Below are 23,348 nucleotides of genomic sequence, written 5' to 3'. Positions count from 1 at the left end.
TATTTGAACCACTCCTCAGAATCACATGGCCTCTGGAAACATTCTTTTTTTTTCTTATTATTATTACCTTAAGCATATTTAATGAAAAAAATTACATGATTCTTCCCAAAGCCAAATAATAAATGAAAAAAATTACATGATTCTTCCCAAAGCCAAATAATAAATACCAGCCAACACCTTTAGCACTTACAGTATGTCAGTTACTCTTGGTGTTTCACGTATGTGAAGTTGTTTAATTCTCACACAACCCCCAGAGGAGGCACTATTATCTATCTCCCTTTTACAGATGATAAAACCAAGGCATAGAGAGGTTTAAATTGTCCAAGGTCACACAGCAAGTGGCGGAGCCACCCTCAGACCAAGTGAATAACCCCAGAGTCCTACATTTAACCACAGCACTTACTGCTCTCTGAATTAAATATTATTGTGGCTGAGTTCCAGTAAAATTTTTGTTTTGTTTTTTCAAAAACAGATGTTAATGCTTGGTCTTTGTGGACTGAGTCTATCTCTGTCTACCTTTGTCGTGTGCAAGTCAGGGTATGCCTGGAGGAGTCACGGTTCTGCTTCATAAGGGGGTGACAAGCTTCATGGCACTGGGCAATGCCTCTGTACTGGGGACAGGAAAGCTTCATGGCGAGTTCTCCAACGGATTTGCTGGGTTCCTAAGGTTTCTGGGCTACCCTTTCCCTATCCGCAGAGTGATATGTTTTAAACAAATAATCTTTGAGACCCTTCCAACTTACAGTTCTGCCTTGTGCATTTGTCTGTACTAAGCTTATTGCCGAAGGTCATATTTTGTTTCCTTTCTATATGTTTTCTGACCAGCATGAGTACCACCTCCCTCCCCCAATAGTACTTCCTCTGATCACTCTGCTGTGTGCTGTGGTTTTAAGTGTATATCAAGGTGTGAGGAAAACTGAAGAATTCAGCTTTTGAAAACAATATTTTTAGTGGTCTCATTGAAACCACATCAAACTCAGCATTTGTTGCTGCTGAAAGTATTTTTGAGGGCCTGGCTGACTCTTAAGTGAAATCATGAGTGATGGCATGTTTCTGGCTGTACTCCAGTCCTGTACATCCTCCCTTTTCTCTCCTGTTCTAGATATTCTTTGGTCACATAGTGTGTCCCCATCAGGCTTTTAGCTCATAAATGGTTATGATCTGACCCTTCTCTTGAGTATTTCAAGAGATATTTTGGAGGTAATATCAAGGAGAGTTCATTTGTGAGGGTGATTGGAGACTGTCTACTGGGAAAGGCCTTTATGTGAGATCTGGGGAGAACTTGCCCTTCTTCCCTAAGAGTTGTGAGAGGCTGGGGTCTTAGGACCCTCTTTGAAAATCTAATGGCCTTTTCTCTCAAAATACACATCACACAAAATTTGGACAGGTGTAACCACTTAATCCTCCTCCCCAGACGCCTCCCTACTCCCTACCACCCCCCACACCCCTCCGCCCACACACACACACCACAAACTGCCAAGACAGTCCTTGGCCCACGCCTTATCCCAAGGGAGTTGGGTTGCTGATAATGGGAGAGGATTTACAACCTATGGTGGTCCTAACTGCAAAGCATTTTTTGTCCTCTTTTGCTACAAAGGAGCAAGAAAATGGATACTTGCCTTGCTACTAGTGTAGAAAACTATTCTGGGAGAAACTTAATTTTGATGATCCATTCTATACCATTTCAGTTTGTTCTAAACCTTTTAATATGTGTTATTTCTTCTTAAACTCTAATTAATTCTTTGGTTTTCAGTTTTGCCTTGTTTGGTGAGTAGTAGAGATATTCTCCAGGTTAGTGTAGTGGAGAAAATCATCCTGTTCTTTGGGAGCCCAGAGCTTGTTTTCTTCTTAATATATTGATAGTTGTCATATCATGACACAAGTAGAAAATGAAAATATTTGTTCCACACACAGAGGTCAGCAGAAGAGGTGACCGCTGAAGCTGATGGATAAGTATTTCAGCACACCAATTGGAAAGCTCTAGGTTGGGTCATGGCTGGGACCTTGTACCAGAGCCAAGAGTTTGCTGGCCCAGTAGATGTAGCACAGAAGACTTGTTTTACAGCCAGACCAGAATCCCATATATATACTCTGATAGGACACAAATCTGTCATCATCCTTTAAAACCAACTCTGAGGGCATAGTACATTCAGTCTTTCAGCGTAGGCAAGTGGACTGCCTGTCCACTCCAACGAGTAGCTGAAATTCTCATGGCAGACATTTAGAAGATAGAAAAGAGACTGTTACTGCTTCTTCTAGTTCCCCCTCCAGCTGATGATGACCCTCATTTATGCCTGGCTTTGTGACTGGCCCAGAGTTCTTTGATTGCCTGTGCCCTCAGGGGTTTTTGTTGTTCAAGGGGCTGCCTGATACGTGGTCTCTTAGAGTGTTTATTTATTTGGTTCCTTCCCCAAATACTAATTAAGTACCCACTATGTTCTGGGGCCTGAGGACACAGAGGAGACATATGTTTCAGGAAGGCAAATTTTATCCTGGTTTTGTGTCCAAGACAGATTCAGGATGAATTGTCATATAAGTATTATGACAGATAATGCCATACGGTTGTATAGTTTTTTTGTACTTTCTATGGCATATCTATAGTACTTGTCTGTCAGAGTAGAAAGGGAAGCATCTTCTACCCTGTCTCTCTTGTGTGGATAGTTGTTACTCACCTACTTGCCAGACAGCTCTCAACTTCAGCAGTTTTGGACTGATAGACCAGGTATCATCTCTAGAATTTAGACATTATCTTTGTTTTGGTAATAAAGGCTAATGTAGGCCTTGTTCACATTTTTAAAAAACTAAACTGTAAAGAGTTTTTCCTCATTGGATCTTATGCTTTAGAGTCATACTAATGTTAATACTTAATATTCATCCTTGGCAGAGGGGTGAGCAGGCCTCCAGATCTGACACTCTATTTTTTCCCTTCTTATCTACTTTGTTCTTTTCTTGTACATAGGTTATGTCTTTATTCTTTTGTTAAAGTGATAGATACAAAGTAGATTCTCAAACATTTGGTTTATATACTTGGTTACAATAATGCTTTTTCATGGGAAAACGTGATAGACCTATAAGGTGTTCTTTAATTTAGATTTCATTATAGGAGAGCTTGCCTTTGTTAGGCACTTAATATAATTAACTTTTTTCTGTTTTTTTGCGACTGAACTTGAATTAAATGCTTAAAAGGTCTGTGGAAGAATAGAGTAAAAGGACAATTTAACATGTATGGGTTACTACTGAATAAAGCAGAATATTCATTCCCATGGGCTTTAATTTATTCATATAAATTATATAAATTTATATAAATGTTTGCTATCAACTTAACAGTTGCTTATTTCTGCTGTTCTACTTTTTGAATTTTATTGAGAAGGGTATGTGGTGGCTCTCAAGCAGCCTTAAACCAAATCCTGATAAACTTCAGTTGAAAATAAAGCCAGGTTTACTAAATTGATATCAAATAACTGTCAAGAAATTAAAAGAAATATGTAGATTTTTATTAATTGAAATTAGACATCTTGATTTGACTATTTTGTTGAGCATTGATGCTAAAAATATGTGTGTTAGCCTAGACTTGGGAATGTCTGATCTGATCAAAGGACAATAGTAGTAGAATAGAAGTCTAATGGCTTTTACCTAAACTTCAGGCTAGGACTGGAGAACAGCCTCTGGTTCTACCAGTGCTTGCCAGGAGATGGTTTGGGACTTGGGAAACAGGAGGGGGCGGATGCCTTACTTGGGAACTGGGCAGCAGTGGCCTATTGGAAGACTGTCTTTTGGTCTCCTTCCTGTTAACTCTGACTGGTTAAGGAAAGCTGGGGTTGGCCCTCGACTGAGAGACCTGAGTCCTGACAGTAGAGCCTGATCTCCCACAGGTAGCCCGGACTCGCCTTGATTCATCTCTGGGGTGTGTTTGTTGTCATAGGCTCAGGAGGGGAACGTTTCCTACTTTTAAAATGTATAGTCAGTCCACTGCAAGCTGGATATTCCTTGTTCCTTCACTGCTGTCTGTGATTTTTGACTTTCCCTTGGTTCTTGCCCCGTGAGGATCAAGACCATGTTGAAATATTTCCTTCAGTATTGGATGATCAAAAAGAAAAAGGCCCAAAAAAATTTCCTGATGAAATCAGAGTACTCTAAAACCTCCATAACACTTTGATTCAACCAGTTAGAAAATACTTTGCCCCAGAGGCTCACCAGGCAAGTAGTACCCAGTGTACCAGACAGACCACACACCCACCATATTTTCACTGTGGCAAGGTGATCTAAGGAATGTTGTCAAAAATATTTATAGTGTTTTAAGGAATATTTGAGATCTTACTCCCCAGCATATGTCGTCAGTTTGGCTTAAATAATCTCATAAAAGTTCTCTACAAAAAAAAAAATGTGTGTGTGTGTACAATGTTTTAGAAATAGGATTTTTGAAACATGCTGAGTGAACTTTGGGACCTACAGGACCCCTTTGGGAGTTCTTTGGTCTCTTGGTATTTATTTTCCTCTCTGCACAAAAGGGGCAACTATCTTGGACTGTCGGTGTGACTTGGAAGGACAAGTTATGTCTCCTTCCCCGCTCCCACACCAGCTGCCATCCACTTGGGTTTGTTGATGCTAGAAACTTCCAGAGTGACCTGGATTTTCAAATTGGTGGTTGTAAGGAGTGAGCTACATGACAAGTAGGAAAACTGTCTCTGCACAGAATCAGGGTTGGGTCACAGCAGGAGCAGGGTAAATATAGGTATCCCCTGCTTTTTGTTCACATTATGCCACTTCACTTTTCTGAAAGACCTAGGTTAGTACTTGTTTCGTTACTGGAAAAAATATGAAGAGGATTTTTACGTCTATGAAAATATGTGAAAAGTGAAAACAGTGTTCAGAGTTTGTTCTGCATCAAACATGATAGAGGCAGTGCACACCCTGAGCTACAAGAGTGGTCCTGCCAAGCTCCTTTCCCAGGAACCACCCTCCACATCTCAGCATCAAGCTGCTGTAGCTTTGAACTGTGTCTGAGCATTCAGGCTTTCTCTTGATTTATGCTGTTCATCCGTTAGCAAGATGTATCCTAAAGTCAGAAAAGCCTAAGAAAGCTCATGAGGGTGTTAACGTATACTGTAAAACTGGATGTAATTAAACATTTTGATCATGGTGAATGAAATAAACACATTTTGTGTGCATTGAACTTGCCTGCATCCACCATTCATACTATTTACACACATGCAGAGAGTGAGAATCTTGAAAGATGCTGAAATTACTGCTGATTCTGCAAGTAGCAAGGTGTTCTGTTTTAGTGGGCATCCAGTAATGGATAAAATGGAAAGTCTATTGCTTGAGTGGATTGGTGGGTGTGCAAAGCGTGGTGTGTATTTATCATATTCCTGCTTTTATTATATGTTAGTGTTATTTTAGGATTTATATGTTATTTGGTATGATTTGGTAGGTTATTTGGGGGGTTTGGGAACATGTGAAATAATTTCCATATAAGTTAATGGTAATTGCTTCTTTGCTCTACACCATTTTGGCTTATGAAAGGTTTCATAGGAACACTTTACTTTCAGATAGCAGGGTGCGGTGAGGAGGGAGGCTGGCTAACTGGGATGGATTCAGGAGAATGTATGCATGTATCTTCTGAATATGTGGTCCTAGTAGATGTAAATGAAATTTAAGAAATGGAAATTGTAACTCCATTCCCCAAATTCTTGGGCTTCTATCTAAAAAAAATTGTTGCAGCAGTTTGATTTTATGCAGTAAAACAAATCCTGAGAGAAATGCTCGTTACAGAGAGTTAATTTAGTGTAATACTTTCTGAAAATATAAATTCGTGCTTCAGATCTGAGTTTCAAATAACACCTGAAAACCTAGTTGAGAGTCAGAAATGCCCTTTTTATTAAAAGTTTACTGAGCTACCAGTATCTTACCTTGATTAAGTCATCAGAACTCAAAGTTGAGCCTAATTAGTGGGCTTTTTGAAAGAATTTGTTTAAGTTGAATTTGAATTTCAGTTGAATTTAAATTTGTTTTCATTTACTCAAAGCAAATAGAGCAAAAGTGGCAGCTAGAATATGTTCACTTTCAAAAGGGAGAAATGTCAGCTGTGAGGGCTACACGTGGAAACCACCTGTGCATATGAAAATGCACAGAACAGATCTTTTTGGTTACACTAGTTTGGTTTTATTTGTGTTTTTATACAAACATTTCAGCAGAAAAGGGTCAGTTGTGTTAAGGGTTGATTTGTTTGCAACCTAAAATTTTAGAGCTGAAAGAAATAATGCAATTTGTCTTGTTCAAGACACAAGTGAAGTTTGAAGTTTATAGAAGGAATGTTAAATTACCCCTGGTGAATGGACTGGAACAGCAGTCACAATATAAGGCAGGTCGAGAGAAAGAAGCCACAATTTCTTGAATGGGAATGCCCTCCCCAGGAGGTCTTCCCTGGGAGAACCCCTTCCTCCCAGTTTCCTAACATCAAACGCACCAAGACACCAGAAAAGTAGAGTGAGCAGATAGGATGTTACAACTTTGTGAAAGAGTAAAGGCAGGCCATGAGAAAAGCCAGCTTCTTAATGATTAGTCTCTGTTCCTCCCAAGGGGGCAGGTGAGCATCAGGATATCAATTTGGGGGTTCCCAAGTTGACTCCTGTGGCAATCAGACCTGAGATGTTCTTAGGTAATCCAGCCTGGGTCTGTGGACTGGAGGAGAATTAAGTGGTTGGTTGCAGGCCCTTGCAGAGGCATAGGTGGGGGTTCCTCCTTCCTTTTCTTGCCTTTATCCTTTTTATTTTATTTCACTAGTTTAAAAAAAAACTTTATTATGGAAAATTTCAAAGGTTTATAGTATTAGAGAGGATAATATAACAGCTCTCTATTTGCATACCTGTCATTTGTCATCTAGTCCTCTTTCTTGTTGCTACCTCTTTCATCATTAAGTTATTTTAAAGCAAATCCCAGACATTATAATGCTTCTTTACAGTACTTCTACTATGTGTTTTGCTCTAATAGAAATTTAGTTTAAATCTGATGGGGAAACCTGAAAGAAACTAATTACTTAAAGAGTAATTCAGGATTAAGCTGAAGGAACTCTTTGTCAGTGATTCTGGAAGGTTTCATTTTCCAAATGATTATCATAATGTGCTGGTCCCACTATTGGGGTCAGAGAATTGGGTGAGGAGTATGGCTGAGGGTAAGGGTAGGAGAGTGCTGGCTCTTAGGGTGATGTTTAGGAAGAGGGAACAGGTGTAGCTGTTGCAGGCAGTTTCGTTAGTCTTCTGCCTTAATGTTAGCTGTTTGAGCAAGTTGCTCTGTTCATAATCCTGTGAATCCTGAGAATGAGCCTTTAATTTATAATTGATATGAAGGCTTTCACAGGAAAAGCTTCAGTGGGTCAAAGTGAGCATTTCTAAGACACTTCCTTTTATATGTGATTGTCCTGAGAGCTGATGTTGCCTCTTTTTGTTTCAGATGGGAATGACTGGTAACACAAGTCCCTTTGGACAACCCTTTAGTCAAACTGGAGGGCAGCCAATGGGAGCCCCCGGAGTGAACCCCCAGTTACCCAGCAAACAGAATGTGGTCACTAGTTTGCCTCCCTTCCCTGCAGACATCAAGAATGCTTCAGTCACCAACGTGCCAAACATGGTAAGTTGCCCTTGACTCTCAGAGCTGTGGGTGGTTTACTGTGTGGATTTTATCATGCTGACAGTGAAGATCTGCAACTAAAGTATGTCATAGATGGTAGGAAAATAACCCCTATTTTTTATGAGTAGATCTCTCTCAAAAGATGTAAAGTGAGTTTACATTTTCTGTGATGAGCTGGAAATCAGAGGGCTAGGTAGAGATGATTCAGTCAGTTCTCCCAGGCTCCCTTTGTGGAGGAATAGGGTTTATGACTGTGAATCATTTTACCTTTCTCTCCAGAGTCAGAGTTAATTCAGTAGTAGAGCCAAGAGAATTCAAGAGACAGGCTTTTCTCACACTTTCTGTTAGTTGTTGAGGCTCTCAGTAGAAGCCCACTGATTTGTGTTACAGTCAAGTAAAGGACATTCATCTTCCAAGGACTGTATCATGTCTATGAAACTTAAGTGTCATTTCTGACTTGATAGTTTCATATGTCTTCATTCTCCCTGAGATTTCCCACCTATAAAATAGGAATTATCTTTGTAACTTCTCAGCCTAACTAACCAAAATATTAGTGGAAAAACAGCCCCTTTTGTACCACAAAGTAGAAACTCTTAATTCCAAACAAGGGGAGGTATGTTCTCTTGTCAGAACTCACTATGCTTACATAGCTGCTGAATATCTGTTGTGCCTTTGGTGGTCTGTCAAGGCTGGAAACAGCCAACTCTCTTCTTCTCTGGGCCTGATGCCGGGAACCTGGCCTTCTAGGATTTTCCTGTTCCAGCCATGCACATCTAGAACCTGAAATAAATCCCACTGTTCCCTTAGCTCAGCCCCTCTGAGCTCTGAAGGCAGCAAAATGTCTGAAGACATTCGGCACCCACACTTCCTTGATCTTGCCTGCCTTTCCTTTTCCAGTCCTCACTGGGAGGGTGGAGGGCAGTAGCATGGACTCCAGTGCTGGTGATCATCACTGGCAATCATCACCTGAGCTTGCTCAGTGTGATTTTAGGCACATTTTGGCTTCAGAATAAGAGCTTTTGCGTTTTCACAGTCCTCTGTTCTAGTCTAGGAAATCCTGACTTAACATTTTCCTCCTTTTCTCTTTTTAAATCTTCTCCAGCCCTATTTTCCAATCCTTTCTCCTTTACTCACAACTTGGCGGCAGAATCCCTTCGTTCTGGGTTCCCCTGCCTGCCTGTGCTGCTCCATGGGACTGGATTCCTGGGAGTGATGTGCTTTTTCGGGCAGGTTCAGACTTGACTGGAAAGAGGCTTCTGGTTCTCTTCACCTGTGCCAGGGCTTGTGGGGACAGTGGGGATGACCCTTGGCCTGGAGTAAGGCTCCTTTCTCCTTCAGCACTGATTGACATTTGGGGCTGGATTATTCTCTGTGGTGGGGGCCAGTCTTGAGTATTGTGGGATATTCAACAATATCCCTGGCTTCTACCCACTAGATGCTCATAGCATTCCTTTCTCGCGTCCTCCGTCCCCAGAGTCGTTTCCAGTTGAGAACTCCTACTCTGGGAAATAGGAGGAGGCAGTAGCAACAGCATCTCATCCTTCTGTCTGTCTTATGACATTTAACAGGAATAAAATCAGTTCTCTAACTCCCTGTCTTTCTTGTCCTCTCTCTTTCTCTACCCATCCCCCCTCAGCCTTATCAGGATATCACGTTAAACTGAGGAAGTATTCTGTGGCAGCTGCACTGTTTTCCTAGCTGCCACTTTCTCATGGGGGTACATGTGGACTTTGTGAGAGACCCGCAGCAGGTGCCTTTGTAGGGCAGACTTTGAGTGATGTCCTCGGAGGGCAGGCGGGGGTGGGGGCTCTGCCAGTATGTGTGTCTCTGAAGTAGCTTGACCCAGTCACAGCCTTCATGCTCTTGGGGCAGGAAAAAGAGGGGGCTGATAAAGAAGCAGGAGGGCCGGTGCAGTTTGCCTAACACCATTCTAAGTGCCATCACGCCCTGTGTTTTACCTTATTCTTGCAACGGCCTCTTGAAAGATATTATACATCCCATTTTACAGATGAGGAAGTTGAGGTTCTGGGGAGTTTTGGTATGTTCAAAGCTCTGTAGCCTTCTGTTTCCAAAGCTCAGAGCTCTTTTTAATTATGTCTAATTTCATGTTTTAGCAGCTCTAAGTCTACTGGGAGTGCTCACTAGCCCGTGCTTATATTGCTTGTTTGCAGTTCCTTAAACATGTTTTGTGGTTTTTCTTGGATTTTCTAAATTATATCTGGCCCCTTGGAATCAGAGGTTTTTACTCAGTGAGGGAAAGCAGTTACCAAAAATCTAGGTCTCATTAATGAAAAAGAGCCTTGAATTTATTTGTGTTTTGTCATGCTATAAGGAGTAATCTTTTGAAACCCAACTGACTTTGGTCTTCAAAACAGGTAGGGCCAAAATTCTGATGCCCTTTATGTTTGAGCTCTTCATGAAATGATATAAGCCACTGGTCATTGACCAAGGAACTCTGGTTTTTCTCCTTATTTCTAGGGGATTCCATCATCACTGGGCAGTGTGAAGAAAGGGAGGGATGTGGCCATTCACTTAATTTGCCACATTTGTTGAACACCCACGTACACCTGGAATGCCTATGTGAATGATGTAGAGCTCTCTCCTCTTTTATGAAATTGGGGGGCAGTGGTGGTGATGTAAAGCAAATAATTACAAAACACAAACTGCCCCAACAGGTCTAAGTGGCATGTAGTAGTTGAGGTTGACACAGGGACCCCCTTAAATGAAGCCATCGGAGAAGGCTGAACCATGAAGGGACATTTGAGGGCAAGATCAGAAGGATGAGCATAAGCCATGGAGACCCCAGGGCACTGGGAAAGCCCTGGTTTGTGTAGGAACTGGCAGTCCAGTGGGAACGATGACTCTCAAATGAGGGGAGAGCAGTGTGAGGATGGTGAGGACCAGGCAGGAGCCAATTCAGGGAGGGCATTGGGTGGCAGTGACCATTGCAGTGGTTTGGGCTAGAAGAGATTGTGGCTAGGAGGTGGTTGATCACAGTGGGGAAGGGAGACTAGATGAGGTTTGTCACTACAGTAGATGTATGGGGTCACTATGTGAGGAATCTCACACTGGAATCTGCAATTTAACAAGCTTCTCTGGTGGCTGTGATAAAATAACATTTTTGAGAGCCCATGTCTACTGTAGTGTGAGTGACCTGATGCCCAGCTGTACCTCTGTGGGATGGGCTCACATTGTTGGTCTTTGTGTCCACTTCAGTACTTCAGAAGGCTTCCCTATCCCGCCTACCCTTGTTTGTCCTAGTCTCATAATTTTCTGTCCCCTGTATCCAGTCTCATCACTAAGGGATCAAGACTGAACAGGGCTAAGCTTCATGTATCCAAGCGCTTCCCTGCAGAGATGCTCATCTTCCTGTATAATCACACACTAGCCTCTTGTCCTTCCTAAGTGGGGATTTAAAAATCACTGGTGGTCTAATATTTCCCTCTGCCCCAGGACTGAGGGGAGTGCTGTTTCATTCTCATGGAAGTGACTAGTGACTTGTCAAACCAGCTGTTCACCACAAGAGCAGTTTCTGTAGAAAAACACTCTATGGCTATTAATTGTGCCTAAGTAATTGAATTGGAAAACATGGGAAAAGATTGGGAAGTGGTAAACATTTATCCATAATTATTAGTATCCAAGTGTTTGTATTCTCATCTTATTGTCTCCACCTGAGATAATGTGTATGGAGGGCCTTTGAAGAATAACTTTTAGTCTAAAATTCTTATCAGTAGTTATATAAATCCTTCTGCTATTTAAACTCTTCATCTTTAGTTTTGGTGATGTATATCAGCTGGGAAACATAACCTGAGCACAAAATACTTATATGTAACAAATATCAGGAAACTATAAATTGATAAAATTTAACAGTCCTTCAATATCAGGCACAACTATAGATATTGCAGGTACTCTAAATTAAGGTCATTTAACTTTCTCTTCTGTATGAGTTTCCAACCAGCTGTCTTTTCTAGAATGTGGTTAGTATAGCCCTTCAGTGATGAAAGCGTCTCGGTGGAAGCATAAATTACCTCATGAACATTCAGTTCTTTCACTTTATGTAGAGATCCAGTAGGAGGGTTCTAAGTGTTTAAACAAGCTGTGCTGCATACCTGCCAGCTTCTAGTGTCAGAACTTTTGCCTCCCTGTTAGCAGCACATATCGGGGTTATTTCTTCCATGCATTTGTGAGAAATGAGGTGACCATTAGAGTAACCCAGTGGATAGTCTGGATGGGGACAGTTGTAGCTGCCAAAGATGTAAATACTAGAAATAGAACTGGCTAAGACAGAACAGGGGACACAACCCACTGCCCCAAATCCAACTTACAAAGATGTAAGTTCTAGAAATGCATACTGCATATATTTTAAGGCTTTTGAATACTTCATCTGAAGAGTCATGAACCGTAACAGTCTTTTCACAGCCCTGATCACCCTAACTTTTTTTATTTTTATTTTTTAACTGTTCCACTATCATCTGAAGTGGCCCTAATAGGGCTCAAGTCACCCAAACGAATTTGTCAGTCAATTGATTAATTTACCAAGTTATGAAAAATTTTATAATAAATATTCTTGAAGAACGTTTTTATATATTGATGGTATTCAAGAAAAATATTCCTTAAAAATTTTTTGTAAATTGGTAATTCTTGTGAACAGGTCAGTGGGTCTGATGCTGTTTAAGACCCCTTATTAACTCAGTAGGTTTGGTTGAACTGTCACCTTGGCTTTTGGAACAGACTCAGAAACTTCTATGTTGTAGGGTTTCTTTGTGCAATAGCAGGTAACCACTCACTCCTTGGAAGACCAGCTCTCCCATTTGGAAGGAATGAACTTCAGGCAGGGAAGAGGGTGGAGTCTTTGTCCAGTTGTCAGTCCCTCTACCTTTGCCCTCCAGCTTGCCCATTGAGTTTTCTTTCTTGACTTAGCCATTTGTTTTCCACTGATTTGGAAGATTACTTAGAAATCATTTTGATCCAATTTAAAATAGTTTTAAGTTATTTTCCTGAGCTTAATCTTAAATCGTAAAGTAATCTTATTTTTAAAAAATCAGTAAACCGCTATGTTCTCTTTCATACCAATTGATCTTTATCATCTCAAAGGTGATTATCACTTCTTCCCAGTTTGATAGCTGTGTGTATTTAATGAGTATTTTCTTTATTTTACAACTCCAAAGCTTTTACGTACCCAGCTGTTCTAGGGCCCTTCTGGGGGAATCAGAACAAGCAAATATTGCAGAGCAATCCCTTGTCCCACCTGTTTGCTTTGGTGTCATTTTCTGACTGTAACTGGAGGTTGGGGAGAAATAAAGTTTCCAGGTGGGCCGGGGAGGATGTTAGAGGAGCATGGGTCTGGACCCCATCAATGACATTGAAATTGGGGCCAGGTTAATCTGAAGGATTCTCTGCAGGGATCCCAGCCCACCATGGATTTGGGGCAGTGGGTTGTGTGGTGGGAGGAAGCACTTTTGTCCCCTGTTCTGTCTTAGCCAGTTCTGTTTCTTACTGTTTTCACTAGAGTCCTTAGCAGACATTATAACCTATTCTTGGATGCTTAATGGAAAATAACTTATTTTTCTAGGAAGAATGTCAAGTTAAACTTTATTATACGTACTCTCGTGCACATCTGTGATTATATCCTTAGGGTAGAATACAGGGCATATAGAAAAATGGGGTTGGCGCTGATTACTGAAACCTATAACAACAGAAATCCAAATAAAAATACATGTTAGATTCCTTAAAAATTAAGGAATACCATAGTAAATATAAAAGATTTTCCTTTTAAGTCATTTGATAGACAGGAGTAAATGACGGTTGAGTTATGATGACAGGTGATACATGCAAAAAGCTTGTGGCCAAATCTAGCAAAGACTGGAGTGGGGTGAGCAGGCTGTGCCCCTGCAGCTGCTGAGTCAGTATGCTTCGTGTTCACCTGTTGTTACTCATGGCTCAAAATGTTAACATGCAGGGGGAGTCATGGTTGAACCGGTGTGACTCCCACATCATGTTAGCCTCCTTTCATGGTTAGGAATTGTATGTGAGCTGATTCAAGTTCTAGAAATGCATACTGCATATATTTTAAGGCTTTTGAATGGATACTGTTATATCACCTTCCAACAAAAGCTACATACCAGGTCACCAATATTACATGATGCTCCTAAGGCGAGGGTTCTCACAGCGTTCCTTTCATAGCAGAAAATGGTGTCTCATTATTTTGATTTACAATTTTTCAATTATTGGTAAAAATTAAATTACTTATGTTTAGAGATATATGCATTTCTTTTTTGAGTTGCTTAGTTCCTGTCCTTCACCAGGTTTTCTGTCGGATGTTCTTAGAACACTTTATAAGCAAGGTGATCAGGCCACTTGTCAGGGTGGGTTGCAGGGAGGTTAAGGATGGGGACTCCACTGTTAGACTGTCTGTTCCACCACCACCGAGTGCAGCAACCTGAGCAAAGTGCACCCCTCTGTGCCTCAGTTACTTCTTCTGTAAGGTGGGGCTGGCCCTGAGTTAGTTCCTCCTTTGGGAATTGAGTGTTAAATGAACACTGATCACAGAGCCAGACACAAAGTACTTGAGAAATAAAAGACTAGCCAAGAGGAGTATGATCCCATCCCTTCCTGGAGATGACTCTGGATAATCTTAAGGTTTTTCTAAGAACAGATACAAACATATAAAGGTAATTAGGAAAAAAGTGAATAACTTTATGGTACTATCTGTAACTTTCTTTTTTAGCTCAATATGTTAGAGACAGTTTTTTATGAAAGCATAATAGTATTATTATAACAGTCATTTTATTATATCACAATATTTCGTAGGTTAAGAATTTGGTCAGGCTTCAGCTGGGCCGTTTTTTGGTACACATGGCTTCGAGGTCTGCCTTGTTTTTCATGCCTGCCCATTTCATTAGGTCTGTAGCCATAATTTGATTAATTAATCTATCTTTGAAAAACATTCAGAAGTTCTCCAGTTTTTATTAATTTAATCAAGGTGTGATCCTGCCTTGTGCATACATTTTATTGTGCTAGTTCAGGTGCTTCCCTAATAATAAATCATGAGAAGTAGAACTACTGGATGAAAAGAAATGCACATTTTTCCTTTTGATACATGTTGTTTTACAAAGTCATACTAAATTGCATTATCACCAAAGTACCTGAGACTTACTGTTTTTCTATATCTTCATCAGTATCAGTTATTTATTTTAATTAACTTGGTCATATTGATAAAAAAAATTCCTCTATTTTAATTTCCTTTCTTTGATAATTAGAACTTTTTAAAAATAGCTTTATTGAGATATAATTCATATACTATACAGTTCTCCCCTTTAAAACTTACAGTTCAGTGGTATTTAGTGTATTGTGTAACCATTATCACAATTTTAGAACATTTTCATCATCCCAAAAAGTAACCCTGTACCATTAACAGTTGCTCCCCATGTTCCCTGACCCCTCAGATGGAGGCAAACACTAATTTATTTTCTGCCTCTATGGATTACCTACTCTGGACATTTCATAGAAATGGAATTGTACAATGTGTAGTCTTTTGTGACTGGCTATTTTCACTTAGCATAATGTTTTATGCTGGGTACATCACGTTTTGTTTTTCCATTTATTAGTTGATGGACATTTGAGTTGTTTCTGCTTTTTGGCTATTAGGAAATATGTTACTATAAACATTTGTGTACATGTTTTTGTGAGAACATGTTTTCATTTCTCTTGGGTGTATACTGAGGAAGAGAATTATTGGGTCATATGGTAACTCTATTTTAACCTTTTGATGAACTGCCAGACTTTTCCAAAGTGGTTGCTCAGTTTGACATTCCAGTAGTATATGAGGGTTCCAATTTTTCCATGTGCTCACCAACACATTACTGTTTTTCTGTTTTGTTTTGTTTTTGTTTTGGGTTTTGGTTTTGGTTTTCATTTTTGTTTTGTAGTCATCCTGGTGAGTGTGAATTGATATCTCATTGTGGTTTATTCTCATTTGTATTTCCCTAATGGCTAATAGTGTTGAGCATCTTTTCATGTCTTTATTGATCATTTATCTATCTTCTTTGGGAAAATATCTATTAGTATCATTTATCTGTTTTTTAATTAGGTTATTTGTCTTTTTCTTTGTATGTTTTGAATACAAGTCCCTTATCACATCTATGATTTGCAAATATTTTCTCCCATTCTTTGGATTGTCTTTTACTTTCTCCATAGTGTCTTTTGAAGCATAACAGTTTTTAATTTTATTGACGTTTAGTTTGTCTTTTATGTTGGTGTTTGTGCTTTTGGTAACATACCTAAGACTTCATTGCATAATCCAAGATCATGAAGATTTATTCCTATGATTTTTTCCTAAAAGTTCTATAATTTTATCTCTCACATTTAGGTCTTTTATTCATTTTGAGTTAATTTTTGAGTATGATGTGAAAAGGGGGGTTACTAAACCTTCATACTTTTACATGTGGATATCCAATTTTTCTATTCTTTTCATCATTGTTATTTGAAAAGACTATCATCTCTCCATTGAGTTTTCTTAACATTGGAGTATAGAACGTTTTATATAATAATAAGTGCTACAACCTTTCTGAAAAACAGCTTGGCATAACATATCTCAGGGGCTTTACAAATGGTCCTAGCTGTTGACTCACTATTTCCACTTCTCAGAAACAACCATTTTTCTCTCAACTTTTCACTTTTTAAATTTTATTCTTGTGTCTTAATGTAAGCTTTTTAAATCCTCATTCTAAAAAGTCTATTTTTTTTTCTAGTGCTCATCCATTTTAATCTAATTTTATTCATTAAAGTGATATAGGGATCAATGTATATGTGTCTTTTCCCAGACTATGTACATAAAGAAATCTGTAGCTTTATAGTTTTAGTATCTTGTCAAAATAGATTTTCCCCTTTATTCTTACTGTTTTTCATATTTTTCTTGGCTATCGCAAAAACAAACAAAATTGCATTAAATTGATGCATTTCTTTTGGGGGAATTTATAGCACCGCAGTTTTCGTTCTGTATCTTTAAAAGGAAGTTCTAGTCTAAGCACTTCTCTTCCATTCTCAATACCCACCTGGGCAGTTGGAACTGAGCAGGGAAGTTGGTAGAGTCTGAGGATATTTCTGACTTAAATTTCAGGCCACTTACAGTTCCTACAATCCTTTCATCTCATTGAGCAACAATCAGAGAGGAGGAAGTTAAATATCCCCTGTGTTTGTAAGCAGTTTGCAAACTGGACTAGTCCTGTACAGGTATATAGATTTATAAGGGGAGGCCAAACACAGGGACATGAGACATGTCTTCTGTTCCATTTTGCTGTTAATTCAGCTTCACCTTCCAGTTGGCTTTTAAGACATGTAAATAATGTGTAGAGCTCATTTAAGCAGATAGATGGATAATAAACCATGTTTTCAATATACCATATAGTTTCCAGCTGTGCTATTTCTACATGTTGAGGTTCCAGCATATGGTTAGGTGTTGTTCGAAAGATGATATTAAGAACATTCCAAGTGAGAAAGTGTGTTATCTTTAATAACTTAAAAACAATCTGTTTATAATTTAATTGTAAGGATTTTTTACCTGATTTTTTAATACGATTAAAATTTTTTATATATAGCTTTTCTGTATTTTAAAAAACAGCAGGAGGAAACTGGCTTGGTCTCTTCAAGTCATTGTCATGAGATAATAAAGGGGAAGGGTGGCAATAGGTGAAGAACCTTAAAAGCAACCACCAAGTGTAGGGTGTGGGCCTTAATTGGGTCCTGATTTGTGCAAACCAACTGTAAAAGACATTTTTTGGACAACTAGAGAAATTTGTATGTGGACTAGGTATTAGCAGATATTAAAGAATTTTCGGTCATTTTGTTAGATGTGGTAATGGTAAGTGTTCCTTTCTACTTTTCTATGTTTGAAATTTTTATAAATGCAAACGAGACAAACAAGGATCATCTTACATTTTTCACATTCTTCTCTATGTCCATTTCTATTAATTTCTAGTTGAATTTTATAGTCCATGGAAATAAGCTGATCAAGGAGGAGACTTTTAACATCAATTCTAAATACTTCTAAATACTGCTGGGGGCATAGCCAAAAGTTATTTGTTTATTGATGCTTTATTTTAAATTGCAAGAAAAGGAGGGAAGGAGGTTATAGTTTATGTTCAATAATGGGAGATTGGATTAATGAATGTATAGCCCTATATGTTCATTGCAAATCATGCTGTCATATTTGAGACAACCTAAAGTTGAGAGAACCTAGAGTAAATTCCAAGCCAAATATAAATATTTATCATGATAGAACTGTTGATTATGTATCATATATATGTGTATACATACATAGAAAAAAAGACTAGAAGAAAAAAAACATATCAGTACTTTGGTAGTAGACTCCTGAATATTAGGATTTCAGGTGTTATTTTCTTAGTAGTTCTCTTGTTGTTTTCCAAATTGTTTATGGGTATGTATATTACTTTAATAATCAGGAAAAATAAACATAAGGAAAAGAGGCTGTTTTCTCTTAGGAGTTAAGTACTTCTCCAGTCTGGAAGCTCTGCCTCTCAGGTAGGACTTTGATTTTTTTGCTTGGGATCATAGTTGGGCTTCCAGGAGTTGTGCTCCTGAGCAAAGCCATACAACATTTCTATACACTTATTTTCTGAGTTCTCAAAGATAGAACCAAAGTAGAAAACCCTACAGCTTTTCTTAAATGAGCTTTGGCTCATCAAGAATTATTTTTATGTTTTTTTCTTCCTAATTGCAAGTATATGGTTTTGATTCTTAATTTGAAAAGTCACAGTGGTGGTGTACTTTAGGAGAGGCTGTGAGTCTTGTAAGTCAAGCTGGGAGTGTTAGTGTCAGAGCATTAGAGTTCATCTGAAGAATGTTGGTCATTTATAAAGAATAAGAAGACTTCATGGGTCACCTTCTTCATTTCCTTTGCAGTTAAGAGGTATAGTTGATCTGGCCTGTTGTTTACAAAGGTTGAAGGAAACTAAGCTCTATTTCTGTATCTTTAGCAGATCATCAAATACTTTTTGAGAATATTGTCAGATGTCTGAGTGGAAATTCTAATGGAAGGAAAAGCATTTCATGAGCATTAGCAATTGTACTGGATGGTCATATTAAGGATAAGTACTGTTATTCTTTTAGGAGAGGTAATGAATACTGCAAGTATTGTCCTTCTGGTTACAAGATAATGAAATCCAAAGGGTGGTTCCAATTCTTCTATTGTATTAGATGTTTTTAAATTATGTTGAGCTACATGAAATTGCCAACATTTGGCCCTTTGGGCCTACAGAAACAACAGTTTAATATGGTTTAACCTAATAGAACACAGCTTTTCCTGTATTTGTATATATTGTAGAATGAGTTGGGTTTTGGTTACTACAGTTAAGAATAAGTGTCATTGTGCTTGCTTTGGCAGTGTGTGTACTAAAATTGGGGAATGATACAGAGAAGATTATAACAGCCCCTGCATGAGGATGACACATAAATTTGTGGGGGAAAAAAAATAAGTATCATTTTTTTTGCTCTGAGATAATCATACATGGGTGAACTTTAATCAGCTTTGTTTCTCAGTTGGTTTTTTGCTTCTTTACCTTCCTTAAAATCTGTGATGAATTAAAGAGAACCACACCAGCTGCCTTTCCTCCATGGTCAAATATTATCCATCAGCTTTAACATTAGTTTGAAAAATAATTAATGAACATGAATTGGAACTCTGAAAGCTTGTTAAAATGTTTATTAATTTGTTTTATTTTAGTCTCAGATGCAAACATCAGTGGGAATTGTACCCACACAAGCAATTGCAACGGGCCCCACTGCAGATCCAGAAAAACGCAAACTGATACAGCAGCAGCTGGTTCTACTGCTTCACGCTCATAAATGTCAGAGACGAGAACAAGCAAACGGAGAGGTTCGGGCCTGCTCACTCCCACATTGCCGAACCATGAAAAATGTTTTGAATCACATGACACATTGTCAGGCTGGGAAAGCCTGTCAAGGTAAGTGCCATTTTCTGAAATCCTTCTAGCAGAGCTTAGGATGAAATTTGTCCTTATTGTTCTTAGTTAGCTTTCTTGTTAATAAGGTTCCTACAACCTGTGTCTCCACACACCATCCAGTTAGATGCCACTAGAACACTAACCTACTGAGAAGAAAGGCGACTTGGTTTTATAATAATAGTCTGTGATCTACTGGATAAGGCTATGCCCTACATTTATTCTTTTCCTCCTTTCTCTGTCATGGAAGACATTTGTCTCATCTTGAGCACTGTCTTCATCATAAATGTCTAAATCTCAGTTTTCTTTTGGGCAGTGTAGCACACACACATGCACTCACACACCCTTCCTTCAAACCAGAGCATCTGTCTTGCAGTTGTGTCATGTGTTCAGACTGCCAGGGCCTATTGCCTTGTTCCTGCACATTTTCGTCTTGAGGCTGAAGATACCAGGGCAGTTGTCCTGGGTGACTGTCTATGTAATAAGGAACTGTGCACACTACATCATCTCTGCCACTTCCTTTCTTCTTCTCAAGGATGGAGTGAATCAGGCACATCATGTGCCCCCCCTTACCCCTCTTCTACGGCAGACCCCTCAATTTTACTGAAGAAAGTGTTTCTTACTAACAACTATACTTTTCTTTTTTTAATCTTTGTCCTCTTTCTTTCTTTCTTGTGTTCCTAAACCTTGAAGATAATCTCTCCCTGATCTCCCTCTCTCCCTTTGTGACATCTGTGAGTCCCCAGCATAACCCTGATCCTAATGGAGGAGCTGAAGAGGGTTATGCTAGACCTTTTGAAAGAAATCACAGTGCTTAGTATAGAAGTGAAACTACGAACTGAGTGACCAGGTTTAATTACCCTCTGAAGTACTTTGAAAAGTGCCAGGGTCCCCTTCAGGATCTTCACAGACTTCTCATTTGCTTTTCTATCTATATTTCTTCAGCTATAGTATTCAGATGGTTTCGTCCTTAAACATAATATAAAATTTTATTTTAAATAGCGACATTACAGAATTATTTGTTCTACTTTTCATTCCAGTTGTTCAGTGCTTCAGGCCAAATAGGTTTTGTTTTGTTTTGTTTTGTGGGCTGAACCTTAATCACCATCATTCATAACATTGCTTCTATGGGAAGTTTTTTTTGAGAATTCTCAACAGTCGACTTACAAACTTTTTGGAAAACAGCCTGTTTGTAAGTGGAGGACTGCCTGCCTATACTGTGTTATGGTTACACTTGTTACCATTTTCTTATGAATCTGGCATTATAATTTAGGTGTAATTGAAAGTGTGACAATTTGGATAGAAAAATAACATCTCGTTGTTTTTCTGGTCATAGTTGCCCATTGTGCATCTTCACGACAAATCATCTCTCATTGGAAGAACTGCACACGACATGACTGTCCTGTTTGCCTCCCTTTGAAAAATGCCAGTGACAAGCGAAACCAACAAAGTAAGTGAGCATTGGGGGTAGAGAAGCTTGGAGATGAGAAAATAAGCTATTTCTGAAGAGAACAGAAGCATAGGTAGAAAGCAGGGCAGAAATTTACTAACCACAAAGTATAATGGCAAGTGGAGACATACAGTGACAAAAGATGAAGCCAAGCTTAGTGAGTAGACAGATTCTAGGTGTGCTCAGTGGACATGTTCATTCTGGAATTTCATTCCCTGCCTTCACCTCCACCCCCTTCCCCACACACACTCTAGAATTGGGAGCAGCGAGGCAGTGCGAGAGAGGAAGGTCACTGACTTGATGACTCTTGCTGTTTCTTGACAGATACTCAGTATCTGAGGAGTTGAATGTCATCTCACTATAATCGCAGCAATTTTGGGGGTGAGATGGGATGGAGAAACAAAGGGACACTTCTTTTGGAATTGGAAACCCCTAACCCTAAAGTTTGGCGACTGTGTCATAGATGAGTCAGTCAGGCCTGATTAGTATAGTAACCCACATGTAGACATTTGGGAGGTTTCCCTCCACCATGGAGCTGCAGTTCTCAAACCTGCATAGTTTGTATAACTAACAGTTTATTTAGCAGGGATTGAGAGTCTCTGCCCCAGACTTGCCTCATTCTGATCATTTTCATCATTTTGTCATCTTTCAAGTCATCTATGTAGACTTTAGCTGATCGGTTAAGCAGTGATCCCTCCTCAGGAGGCCTACAAGTGGCTCCCGCTCCCAGAGGTTCCCTATAGCCATCAGATCAGTGAAATGAGCATCTCTTCCCAAATTCAAGTCCTTTCCTGTCGTTTCAGAGGTAAAACTGGTGTCTTTAGGTGTGTCCCTCAGTTTGGACAGATAGGATGTGCCCTTCAATCTCATATTGCCCCTCTAGCTGGAGCTGCTCCCTGTGACTTCCAGCACAGCACAGCCTTTCTCATCTTCCTCTACCTTGTCTGTATCTTCTTGCCACCCTCCTGTTTGTGGTTATGTGTTCATTACTGTCATTCTTCTTGATCATCTTCCTCAAGACCTCACTGCCGCTGCTTGGAGAACATGTGCTACTTTTCTTTCTGGTTGTTTCTGAGTGGCACAGGGAAAGATAGAAAAGCACGTTGTCCCTAAGAGTGGCAGGGAGTAAAACACCGGTGATAGCCCATGTGCTTTTCCTCTAAATCCAGCTCACTTCCCTCCTGAGAGGGTGCCTAGCAAGCCTATCCTGCACAGCAGTGTCCACGTCACATAGGAGAGACATTCCAGGGTCATGGGCTCGTTATCCTCCCTCCCTCTATACAGAAGGAGTCATAAATTTCCTTTAAAATTCACTTTCCAAAATCAGTTAAATTATTCTTTGAAGTCTACGGCCATGCCACCCTGCATGTGCCCGATCTCATCTGATCTCAGAAGCTAAGCAGGGTTGAGTCTGGTTAGTACTAGGATGGGAGACCACTTAGGAAGATGAGGTGCTGTAGGTGTTAAAAAAAAACAAAACAACTATTCTTTGACCAAAATTTGAATTAATACATAATTTTTCACAATATCTCATATAAAGTGAAGGTCTAGGAATCTGGGTCTTCTAGAACAAGATATTTGGGACAGTAGGTCCAATGGAATACAGTCTGTTTTTCCTCCAATTTAATATAAAACCTTTTTTTTACTATTGTATTGTGATGGTTACAATTTCTTGTATTTGAGGATGTTTCAGTAATAGGCTTTTTTTTTTTTTTTTTTTTAGTAACAGTCTTTTTAAGTGCTAAAATATTCATTGTTGAGTTTGTAGTTGTACAGTATCGATTCCATGAATAATAATTTAAGACTTCATTCTGAACTTTTAATTTGAGGGTGTGTGGCTTTTCTGGAACCTTTTGTTAGTATGTATTACCATGACAATTGTAAACTTTTTATGATTTCTCTTTTTAAGAAACACTTATGTGGTTTTTTTGTTGTTTTTTTTTTTTTAAGGTATGTGGTTTTTTTTGTGTTTTTTTTTTTTAACATCCTTATAACTGCCTGGCTGTTGTGAGAATTCATCTAGTGCGTGCTCTCTGAAGTGGTAAACCACAGCGTTTCTACTAGTCATAATGTAGAGTGTTACCAGGGTGATTTTATAATATAAAGTCATGGGGAATATTTAGATTAACTTTGTGCAAGGTTTCGGTAATTTTTCATGAAAAGAAAGCACTTATTTAAAAATTTTTTTAATGCTTCTCAGATTGGGTTTCAGCTTTGAGTGTATTTCTTTGGCTCTAACACTAGTTTTTTCATATAGAGGAGTTTGATATGATGAGTAAGAAAGTTTCAGCAGT

At 39.1% G+C, this 23,348-nt stretch overlaps 1 protein-coding gene, 1 non-coding gene and 1 pseudogene across 2 annotated transcripts in view; all 3 read left to right on the top strand.

Annotated features, from left to right (window-relative positions):
• CREBBP (CREB binding lysine acetyltransferase) overlaps positions 1-23,348 on the top strand; it is a 118,580-nt gene that overhangs the window by 44,715 nt on the left and 50,517 nt on the right. The window contains 3 exon segments of the mRNA XM_039885162.1: positions 7,450-7,626; positions 19,367-19,607; positions 20,941-21,054. Of these exon segments, the coding sequence (XP_039741096.1) occupies positions 7,450-7,626; positions 19,367-19,607; positions 20,941-21,054 (532 nt within the window).
• LOC120620705 (U6 spliceosomal RNA) lies at positions 19,014-19,120 on the top strand. The gene has a single exon (XR_005657959.1). It is a non-coding gene; the product is annotated as a U6 spliceosomal RNA (small nuclear RNA).
• LOC120620608 (uncharacterized) lies at positions 22,399-22,517 on the top strand (annotated as a pseudogene).

This window comes from Pteropus medius, unplaced genomic scaffold (genome assembly GCF_902729225.1).
Source record: "Pteropus medius unplaced genomic scaffold, Ma_sr-lr_union100, whole genome shotgun sequence".
NCBI lineage: Eukaryota > Metazoa > Chordata > Mammalia > Chiroptera > Pteropodidae > Pteropus > Pteropus medius.
The sequence above is the reverse complement of the archived record's forward strand: the minus strand, read 5'-3'. Positions and strand labels throughout refer to the sequence as shown.